The sequence below is a fragment of the Sander lucioperca genome, chromosome 24, assembly GCF_008315115.2.
Source record: "Sander lucioperca isolate FBNREF2018 chromosome 24, SLUC_FBN_1.2, whole genome shotgun sequence".
Taxonomy (NCBI): Eukaryota; Metazoa; Chordata; class Actinopteri; order Perciformes; family Percidae; genus Sander; species Sander lucioperca.
The window spans coordinates 18,524,813-18,536,845 of NC_050196.1; the positions used below are offsets into that span (position 1 = coordinate 18,524,813).

A 12,033-nucleotide genomic window follows, 5' to 3' on the forward strand; every position below is an offset into this window, starting at 1 on the left:
GGTCGTTACTCTGTCTGGCACAATAAGAGAGAAACATCCATCTCCTCCTCCTCTGTCTCTGGTAGAGTAGCAGTGTATGTGGACTGTCCTGCTGGCTCTCTGTCCTTCTACACAGTCTCCTCTGACTCACTGATCCACCTCTACACCTTCAACACCACATTCACTCAGCCTCTCTATCCTGGGTTTGGGTTCAGGTCTGGTTCCTCGGTGTCTCTGTGTTCTGTGTAGGACGGAGAGTCTCCTCCTGTTTCTCACTGCTGATCAGTTGAGTTATTGTTATGAACTAATGAATGAACTTGGTATAAAATAATTCAGAATGATTGAACAGATTCCTGGTGAACATTGTAAACTTCTTCCAGTCCTTTAAAGATGGAAGCTGTGATCATGAAATTGTAGAAATGCCGTTGACTTGTGTCATGTTTTGTTTTGAATTCTGTCTCTTTTCACAATAAAAGCATAAAGTTACTGTGAGAGTGTTTGTGGTCTTTCTTTTCAACTTTTACACACGATAAGATGTCTTGGTGTTCTGGAGGTCTTCCAGGTCTAGATGCAGCGTGAGAAACCCTCCAATCAGAGCAGTCAAGTACGTTAGTCTTTCACTTTTTCATCTTCATATTGTGTTGAGTTCAAGGAGCAGAGAGTCTGTCTTTTTTCTCTCCACATTAGTTATCTGCTCAGCCAGCTGTTGTAACTTCACACTGTGCTATTAGTACTTCTACTTCAGTAACATGTCATCAATGTGACAGAAAAGCTGTTTGATTGTGTCTGTTGGAGGTTTGATTCACTCCCACATGAATATGTTTGAGTTGAAGTCTTCACTGTTGGTATCAATGGGGAAAGAAGACGGAAGGGGGGGGGGGGGTGGATTTCATATTTTAGGAAATATGTTCAGCTTGTGTAATGAGTAGTCAGTGTCTACAGTCATTAAATCTTTCTGTCAGTAACGGAGCATCGACACAGCAGTCCAAATGTCATTTTATTGTGAAAATCTGCTCCTGTTGCAGCCCTTCCTGCCTGCTTCCTGACAGGTGGAGCTGTGACTCATTCCAGGGAACAGCTCACCTGTGTCAGAGATTTCTCTCCAGGTGGAGAGTGACCCTCTTCTTCATCAACTCTTTGGACTGTTTGAAGAAAGTGTAAGTTGCTGTTTGATGCTTTAACAACACGTTAGTCTTTGGTCTCTTCAGGGTTAGTTTCTGGCCCGGTAATGTTAAATATAATGTTTCTACTTCACTTCTTATTTCCTGAGAAAGTGTGGACGACTCTTGTGTTGAAGCTAAATCTACATGTTGTAACATGAACTACTACAGAGGAGGTTTTAAATACTTTGCTCGAGGGCTATTGCACAAAACCAGGATAAGGGATTAAGCCGGTATATTCCAGTTATCCTGGATGAATTCAGCCTTGACGTGGTTGCACAAAAGCAGAGACACATACATTACCATGGATATTTATTCTAACAGCCAGGATTTATTAATCCTGGAGCCTTTTCTGTTCACTCAGCAGTGCCTTTACCTTATTATTATTATTAACCTGAATTAATATACAACGGGTAGATGTTGCTGTTCAGTAAAGCACTGTTATTATTTAAAGTTGTGACCATTATTTTCATAATTAGTCATGTGACAGTCATTGTTATTGTTATATTGCTGTATGAAAACTGCTTGTTGTTAGAAGTTTGGTGAATATATTACGGCAGTTGTTGAGATCGTTAGAAAAGGTTGATACAGTTGCAAAAGTGTTTTAATTAAAGTCAGCGATGAAGGATAATATATAAAGTGCTATACACGTGTTAGTGGTTCTATCAACAGCAGACTGGTCAAAGACCAATACATCTTTAATTATTTTAGTTGATTTATTTATTTTAGTATTCTTTAATACAGGATCATGTATATTCCTCTTCCATGTGCATTTAATTTGGCATTCTTAGCACACAATGTGTGTTCTCTCCAGTGAACTGGGATTATAATTTTGGAGGATTGAACAATTATGATAGGTTTTTATAATTGTACAATCCTCCCTAAATATAGTCTTAGTTCACTGAACAAGTAACTAAATAGTGTAGTAGTACATTAATGTAACTACAGGGAGCGGACACCTCAATGGTTTTTGACCTTATATTTTGCTGGGGGAAGAAATACTGATGAATATACTCTGTTATAGTCAAAAAAACTATGAACCAACCTTTAACTTTGAGTCAGACTGATTAATGATTAGACACACTGAACAATAAAATCATAAAATAAAACCACCCTCTGTACACCGTATTAAAGCCCTGCGCGGGACTGTTTTCTTCATCCCGCTCCCGCCCGCTCCCGGCGAATTTCTGACCATTACCGCCCGCACCCGCAACATGTGTGTTACACTCCCGCCCGCTCCCGCAATGTGTATGTCCACTCCCGCCCGCACCCGCAAAACTCTGAGAATTTATGCCCGCACAATAATAGAGATGCATTGATGTTGTGTCTTCTCCCGTCCCGCATGAGAAAACACATCATTTTATAGCTTAATAGGGAGAAGATGAAGGCAAAGAAGGCAGGTGCTTGCTGCTGTTAGACGGGGAGGAAGGAGCAGAAGGAGAGGGAGAGAGGGGGAGGAAGGAGCCGAGGATGAGGGAGAGAGGGGGAGGAAGGAGCCGAGGATGAGGGAGCGGGCGGACGGTGGACGGAGCCTTGGCTCGGAGCTCCCCCGTCCTGGGAGGCTCAGACACGCTGGTGTCTGCTCATAGATGGCCTATACAGTATATACTCAGTCAGTATATATGTATATCTATGGTTTCTGCTGGCGTGGGGGGATTCCAGGCTACATCCCGATCCCGCAGTGTTTTTTTTAGCCGCACGCTCCCGCCCGCAGCAAAGTTAAAACCGCCCGCTCCCGCGAGATTTGCCGCGCAACCCGGCGGGACCCAATCCCAATGCAGCCCTCTACACAGTATCATACACTGGACGTTGACCGTAGTTTCTACATTTCAGAGTCCAATTTCTTCAGTGTCTTTCTTTTCTATGTCCATATATACGAGGAAGCAAAGCATATCATATGTAAATAAGGAAACTTGGCTCAGTAAAAAAAAAAAAAAAAAACTGAGAAAAAGCGTGGCAGATAATAGTGGACCGACTGAATGATACATCTAAAAAATATACATTCATGAACTACTGCTCTTAACTGAAACCATTCAAGGGAGCAGTGGGAGTTAATGAGTTACATAGGTCATTTATGTTTTAGCCCAGTTAATGAGTTACTTAGGTCATTTATGTTTTAGCCCAGTTAATGAGTTACTTAGGTCATTTATGTTTTAGCCCAGAGAGAGAGAGAGACTCATTCCAGGGAACAACTGTGTCAGAGATTTCTCTCCAGGTGGAGAGTGACCCTCTTCTTCATCAACTCTTCTTCATCAATTCGGACTGTTTGAAGAAACTGTAAGTTGCTGTTTGATACTTTAACAACACGTTAGTCTTTGCTCTCTTCAGGGTTAGTTTCTGGCTCTGTAATGTTAAATATGTTTCTACTTCCCTTCTTATTTCCTGAGAAAGTGTTCAGGACTCTTGTGATGAAGATCAGAAAGCTGTCTGCAGCAGTTAGTGTCGGTCGTTCTATTCACTGACAGGACTGATGTGGAGACAACATGACTCAGCTCTTTTATTCTCCAACTAAATCAACTAATATGGAACTGGTCACTATGAGCTGGTACTCCTCCAACACGAACTAGTCCCGCTTCTTTATGATGCAGTTTTGTCAAATTCAATAACATGTTATTCGTAGTGTCCAATCCTAATCAGGACACTTTACAAATAGAGTAGGTGTAGACCATACTCTCAGCAATCATTTGGTGCGACAGTGGCGAGAACAAACTTCTGACGTCTAAATTCCTGCATTCAGATATATTAGTATACACAAATTTAAGTTACAAAATGTTGTAGGTTTCCACAGAATGAAGCCGTAGCTCGACACTCTTCTAAATCTCCTCGTCTTAATCCACATAAAGAAATCCACAGGACCACACGGTAAAAGTTGAACTATTTACTTTTACACAAGAAAAATACAAGAGTGCAAAATCCACTTCCAAAAACTGCTGCAGAGAGCCAGAGAGAAAAGGTTAGAATGGTAAAGGGAATTGTTATTTGCCAATTATCAAAACATAAATGATTGCATTTAGGCTCCTACAAACATACTTATTTACCTGACCCATCAGAGACCAGACCCTGCTGAATCTGAACCTGAACCTGAACCCAGCTGTGTGTCCATGAAGAGTCACCGGTCCATGGAGACACCACTACTTTAACAAACAAGGCAACCTGTAAGGGAGATTAAAACGATGAAAAGTCTGAGGGAGCAAATTGAAATGAAGTGGAGAATTGAAATGGTGAGGGGGAGACTGGAAATGGAGAGAAGACTGAGGTGAGTTGTTGTGAAACCTCCAACAAACTAGAAGTAGTGTTGTCTCATTGGTTGTGTGGTCTTCTTGTAGAGGGTCTCTGTGTTTCCAGCCCACTGTAGCCTGTTGTCCAGGTGCACTCTGGGATATCTATGGCCCTGTTTTCACCTGGTATTAAAATCTGATCTAAGTGATCTCTCTGTTCCCCGCTGGTACCTGGAAAAGGTGGCTACCAGTATACAATAACCGGTAGAATTGGCGGACGTCTTTGTTTCTTACAGTGTGTGTGAATTTATGAAAATGAATGGCAATAACGTTAGCAGAGCACGCAGATGCACGGGGCGTGCAAAGATAATCTAGTGTGTGATTATCTCCAATATTATTATAAACATAATAAAGACCCCTTAACTCAGTTGAGACCAAAAGCCATATTTGGCAAGACCAGTGGCAGAGACCGAGACAAGTCCAAGACCATAGAAAAACCGCCTCGAGTCCAAGACCGGACTCGAGTACTACAGCCCTGCACTACACTGTACTATTACTACAGACATTCCTGCTTTTATGTCTCCTTTAGTTATTTATTAGCCTCTCATTGGCAGATTTCCACAGCTCTGAGTGAACTAGGGAGCTGATTGGTCAAAGCAGCGGCTGTGAAATAGTTTCATTTACTTCATTTACTATATGAAGTCAGCAACATTACTAAACATTTGAAAGAACCAACTCCTCCTGAACAACAGGGGCATCTTATTAAAGTAGACTCTTATAAAGGATATTTTTATTCATTTTAATTAGAGCCTGACCGATAAAGGATTTTTAAGGCTGATATATATATATAATTTTTATTATTTATATCTATATATATATATATATATATATATATATATATATAAAAAATAATAATCCAGAGACACGTAACAAAACATAAACAGATTTCCCTAACATTAGTTATTTGTAGTTATTTATGAGTCTTCACTAAAATAATGATAATGCAGTTTAACAATAAACTTGTTTGTTTTATGGTCACAACAGAGCATCAAAATATATTAAAGTTCCGATAAATAAAATGTATAAAAATACAAACTTAAGATATGAAATTTAAAGGGTTAAACACAAGTGTTGCCAACAGGGAGGTTGTAGAGCGCCCTCTGGTGGACAAACTATGCAACGCCAACACTCCGAACATGGTTGAAGGGGGTTTCCTCCCTTTTTATTTTATTATTTAAATATTCATTTATCGGCCATAATAAATGCTGATACCGATGGTTTGCCGATAATATCGGTCGGGCTCTAATTTTAATCATGTTACTGTCAGAAAGTCATTATTGGCATTTATTTTTAATAAATAGGCTTATATACATATTTAATATAATTATATATTTTCTCAGTTATGTTATGAAGGGAGTCTTTAACTGAACATGTGATCTTCAATAAATGTGTTTTTCTATCAGGACCAGACCAGAGTCTGCTGATCCTGATCCTGAACCTGATCCTGAACCAGAACCTGATCCTGACCCTGAACCCAGTTGTGTGTCCTTCGAGAGCGACCGGTCAAAAGATTTTGTGGATTTTAAATGTGTTTCTGACCAAAAGTAAGTCGTTATTAGCGTTCAGTTGTTAATAATTATGTATATAGTCTGTTGTATTATTATATTTGGTATAAGTATCAGTTCTTATCAGTAGTATTAAATACTGCTTCCTCTTTTTCTTTAGACTATCTGCTGATGGAAGGTAAGAATTAAAAACAACCAAACATTACTAATATTATAAATGAAAACAGTTGTTGTCTGTGTTAAAATATTTTTTTGATATGCCCATTTATCTGTGTTTGTTTCAGGATCCAGCAGCAGATACCAAAGTCTCCTGAACCTAAACCTGAACCCAGCTGCGTGTCCTTCAAGAGTGACCGGTCTAAGGATTTACTTGAGACCTTCAAAGATATGCATCACTCTGTTGATCCAAGGTGAGGATTTAAAACTGAGAAAAACACAACAGAGTGTTTGTGTCAGATTCTCATTTGTGAGTCATTGGTGTAAACTGGCAGCTTTCAGAGCGCTGCAGACCGGAGCATTGCTAGTATCTGCAAGATTCATCTCATCTTGTCCAGATTCTTTGATCTGAACTGGACTTTAGCAAGCAGGCCACCCATAATCCTTTACTAGGGCAGGTGGCCTTGCCAAGAATAACAGAACAGCAGGGGCAACCCACAAGTAACCTGCTCCTTACCATGCATATGTGATAGTGGTCTACAAGATGCAGCCCACCTGTGTGTTTCACATGAATTCACTCTCTACATTTAAAACGGTTGTGTTTCAGTGGAAACACTGTTCTCCTGGATGGCATGACAAAACAATGAGCAAATATTGTTTGAAATGTATCCACAATCCATTGTTGCACCGTGTTCTGGGTGCAGTGCAGATTATATTCAGTTTTTATGTGTTTCTATCAGGAGAAAGCTGGAAGAACCAGAACCCAGCTGTGTGTCCATGAAGAGCGGCCTGTCAAAGGGTTTACCTGTGGCCTCCAAAGATGGACATCACTCTGTTGATCAAAGGTGAGGATTTAAAACTGAGAACAAAAGAAACTGTGCTGCCTTCCAGTTGGTCTGATCCATCAAACACTGTTGATTATCTTTCCAGCCTGATCAGCTTTGGGGCATCGTTCTCTGGTGTTGTAGCTCAGGTTTAGAGCAAAAACTCTGCAGTGTACTCATGTTTTGTTCTAATATTCAGTTCTCATCAGACAATATTTTCTATTGTTTTAGATTTGGTTCGGCCCAATATTCAGTTGTTTTGTGTGCACACTAAGTTTGTTCAAACAAACCAAGAGAAGACATCTAGTTACATTGTTACCTTGGTTCTCTCAGTGAGGAGACTATGCTTACTCTGTTACATATTCCATATGTAGAAGAATGATTACTACACAGAGATAGAGATATATCATCTCCTGTTATTCCCAGAAACGTCCAAAGAAGGCTTTTGGATGTGATTAGTGAAGGTGTGCCAGAGGGAGGGGCAGCAGCTGCAAATACCTGTCTCTCCAGCTTTGCTGCTTGGTCAGTTGTGATGTGGTCTCTGTGGCAGGAGTTGAAGTTTTGGACATATTGGAGTTTATTGAGGATCTTGTTGGGTTTACCATAGAGGATGCTATTGCAGTAGGCACGTCTGGAGGTCATGAGGGCATGGATAAGTGTTTCGACAGCGGCAGAGGGCAGGGACGGCTGGAGGCGGTCAATGTTCTTGAGTTGTAAAAAGGCAGATTTTGTAACCTGGTTAACTTGGGGTATGAACAATAGGGTGGGGTCGAGGGTGATTCCAAAGTCGTGGACCTGGGTGAAGGATGGAGCCATTGATGTTGAGGTCTGGGTGGAGTGGGTAGTTTGGACCAATGATGAAGATTTCAGATTCATTGCAGTTGTGTTTGAGGAAGTTCTGTTGCATCCATGTTTAAATGTCTGCAAGGCAGGTAGTGATAGTGGAGTGGGTGGCTGGTGTTTTGGAGGAGAGATGGAGTTGAGTGTTATCTGCCCAGCAGTGGATACAGAGGCCATGATGGTGGATCTCTCCCAGAGGAAGGATGTACATAATGAACAGGAGGAAACCTGAGATACTTGAACTCCTTCATCTGGGGCAGTAAATCTTTTTGAGGCCAACTGAAGGGACTTCACCATTGCATAAGGTGTGCTAATTCTTCCTGATTCCTCCACAGAGTGGACCATGAGATCTCAGAAGTTACCAGTGGTCTGTCTGCTCAGGACTCCATATCTATGGTCTGTACATGTACAACAACTACTTTTACATCTATCTTGTTCACAATCATCTGCTGTACTTTATAGACCAGAATATTGTTATTGTTATGTTTTTTATGTTGCACCATAGAGTGAGAAACCAGACCTGAATGTATAAAGCAAACAGCATCAGACTCAGGACAAAACCTTGACACATAGATTTAGATGATAGATGTCTGAAAGGTAAGAAGAAAACCACTCCAGAGCTGATCCAAACATTTGCATCCACTGCCTGAGCCTCTCAAGTACGATAGGCCTACCCTGCTTGCTATTTTGTCTTGTGTTGTCTGTTGTTAACTTTTTAGAGACTCTCCCTGCAAGGCTCTACAAATACCTAAAAATCATGGAATTGATTAACTGGTCTCTCAACGCAATTGACACTGTATTCTCGAAGAGGAGCACTGGTTCGGGTGAGCCAGCATGTCCTGACGGGACGTTTGCTGCGGGGTATACGATGGACGGCTGGGAGAAATGGCGTGTCGTGTGTCTCTCTGCTCTTTCCGTGGAGGATGTTGAGGATATCTACCTATTTGGAACCATGATAACTGGAATGTTGCTGATTGGAGGATGCTTCGCTCTGGTTTATCGAAAAATTGGAAAGACTTTGGTAGCTGTCCAAAGCCCAAGGAAGCTGCCTGGCCTGACTGAAGCTGTCGAAAAAGCAATCAGTTCGCAAACTGGAACTATTAATCGCGTGATGGAAAACAACATGGTAATGACCCGCGGCTTGGATACCATCATGAGGAAAGAAAAATTGACCAGTTGAACAATTGTACAGTTTGACAATAGAATGTATGTGTAAATTAGAGCAGCCATTCGTGTAGACAAAACAAATTTAATCTTTCGGCTCCCTTATCCTGAACGGCCTTGCCAAGGCCGTTTCTTGGAACAAACAGTCACCCTGTTGGGACTCTGCAAACGAGACTCTCTTGGTTCCTCCCCCGTCTTCCCCACTGCCTGCTGATTGTCGTATCGGTTCTGGACTGTTCAAGGGTGTCACCACGGCAACGTGCTGTGTTATCGCTATAACATTCTGCGAACTGGGACACTAGTGGGACTGCCGGGCTGTGCGTTTCTCAGCAGGCCAAACTCCCCCAACCTACCCCCTCCCCATTCCCACGCCTTCGCCGCTAAATGTGCAACTGTACATTTATGTTATGTTATGTTATGTTCAGCAGTGCAAATGTACTGCTTGTGTGCTACGTGCTGAGGTGTTTTTTTTTTCCTGTTCCCACACTGTTCTTATCTTTATGAGGATAGTCTGAGAGTGGCTTTTTTTTCCCCTCTCCTCTCCTTCATGTCATGCTGTATCTGTCCCTGCTATGTTATGTTATGTATGTGATTATTATTATTATTCAGTCAACTAATAAGCAAAATACCAGTGCAACAGTGCAAATATACTGTTTGCGTGCTTTAAATGTGCTCCTGCGAGAGTTGTGTTGAATGTTTTGGATGTAAAGCGCTTTGAGCTGCACTCTGTGTATGAAAGGCGTTATACAAATAAAGCTGTTATGTTATGTAAAAGTCTAGACTCAACATTTAAACAGAAATGCTATGTCTTGTTTCCTGTTGTCTGTCCAGACTAAGTGGCTGTGATCTGTCAGAGAGAAGCTGTGAAGCTCTGTCCTCAGTTCTGAGCTCCTCATCCTCTAGTCTGAGAAAGCTGGACCTGAGTAGCAACAACCTGCAGGATTCAGGAGGGAAGCTGATCTCTGTTGGACTGAAGAGTCCACACTGCACACTGGAGACTCTCAGGTTAGGATTCATTAACCCATTCAACTGATTAACATTTATACTCTGTTTAACCTTTAGTTGATAAACAGCTGACATGTAGCTTTTTGTGTACTGATACGATCAACTTGGGCAGTAGTTATTAGACTCAAAGAATTATTTTACATGAGGGTTTTCAATATTTCCTTTTGTTGTTAAATACCGCAGATGATTTTAAAGATGTATTCTAAATCTGGACCAAAATGTACCTGGACAACAAACAAACTTAAAACAAACACATGGCTCCACGTGGTAACAGAGGGTTCCTGTGTGTTTGCAGTCTCTCAGGCTGTTTGATCTCAGAGGAAGGCTGTTCTTCTTTGGTCTCAGCTCTGAGGTCCAACCCCTCCCATCTGAGAGAGCTGGACTTGAGCTACAATCATCCAGGAGACTTAGGAGTGAAGCTACTGTCAACTGGACTGGAGGATCCTCTCTGGAGACTGGACACTCTGAGGTACAAACGCTGATGAACATAAAAAGGAGATATTTGTGTAGGAACTTTTAAAGGAGAACATTTCCAGGAACTAAAATGATACCTCCCTATTGTTAATAATTGCTGTAGTTTAGACATACATATATCTATATGTTAAAGGAACTGTCCGTGGTTTTAAGCAACATCCTATTTTTCCCTCTTTCCCTTTCAGAGAAAGGTCCAGGACAGGTTTAGCCTAGCTTAGCACAAAGCAATGTGCTTTCTACACCGAGTGTGTGGATGAAGCATTAATCTACTCTTTTGACAAAGTAGTTAGCTAGCTGTTTAAAATGTCAGTTGCTGTTGCTACATGGCTCATGTGATCGATCAAAGACGTACACTGATGTCTGGACCAATTATTTCTCCAAGTTTCTCTTGTGCTGGGAGAGTACCGCCTCTAAGTTCAAAAATCCTGTTCGCACTGTTCGTAAATTTTTTTCTATGAGACACTCATCTAATGATAACAATGTGTAAATGCACACATAGTCTGTTCTGCTCTCTGCTATGTTCAGTTATATTTTCCTCATTATTTATACATTATTTCACCCACAAGCCGTCCACTATTAATCAGAATATTCATTGTTATGACTAGATCTGTAGATCAGAGGTGGGCCATCAGGGCCAGCAAGGCCTTCTCTGCTGCCCAAGATATTGTCAGAATCAGAACATTAAATTTTTATAATTGAAGGCCTATATATTAATTTCTAAAATAAATATGTATATATTTATCAATTTCATATGTATTTTATATATTGTATACGCTGCAAGTTCGTTTACATTTTTAGATGTAAAGTTAATGAAAGAAATTTTGATGTAATTTTTCTTTTCCATTAGCTTTTGGTAAGTTTAATGGATTTTTCAGCATTTTAGTGAAATGATTTTACCAGCTATTACTGCTTGCTTTAGGTGTTAACGATTTGAGCAGTATCAGTGTGTTAAGCCCCCGCTGCTTGGCTGGAATTTGTGGGGAGCAAGGCACCATACCCCCCCAAACCGCTGGTCCAGCACTGGCAGCCCACTCACTCTGACTTCTCTCCATTTGTGCATGAATAGGTCCTGAGCATGTGTGTGTGTATTTCAGGCCTGTGTGTAGTGATTTCTAACAGAGTGTAAATTGTAATTTCCCCACTGGGGCTCAATAAACAGTATAAATTAAAAAGAGGTGATCCGGTTCATTTATAGTGTGAAAGCATTTTTAGGATGGTATGGACTTTCGGACCAAATACAAGAAGCTCTGGCAGGCTCTCCTTGTATTACAAGACTGGGGAAGCTCCTTTAACGAATAGCTCGGTGCTTAGTGAGAACGAGAGAGTGACGGTGAATGCGCTCAGAGCAGACAGCTGTCGGCTATCAGAGCTGAGAATACATCAGCAGTTTATTTGTTAAGTGGTAGTAAATGTACAGTGTAGGTTTCTGTTTGTCTCTGAATAAATGCTCCAGAAAGAAAGTTCCTGTGTGTTGCTTCTCAACATCACAACAAAACAAAAAGAGCCGCGGCATTAGGGAAGAGCAGCAGTCAGCTCTCTCTCTCTCTCTTCTCTCTCTCTCTCTCTCTCTCTCTCTCTTTCACTTTCTCTTTCTCTCTCTCTCTTTCTTTCTCTCTTTCCCTGTCTTTCTCTCTCTCTCTTTCTTTCT

General features: G+C 41.1%; 1 protein-coding gene across 1 annotated transcript in view; it reads left to right on the top strand.

Moving 5' to 3' along the window:
• LOC116055602 overlaps positions 1–12,033 on the top strand; it is a 43,114-nt gene that overhangs the window by 26,929 nt on the left and 4,152 nt on the right. The window contains exons 24-25 of the mRNA XM_035998822.1: positions 9,738–9,911; positions 10,207–10,380. Of these exons, the coding sequence (XP_035854715.1) occupies positions 9,738–9,911; positions 10,207–10,380 (348 nt within the window). The remainder of the gene's footprint in view (positions 1–9,737; positions 9,912–10,206; positions 10,381–12,033) is intronic.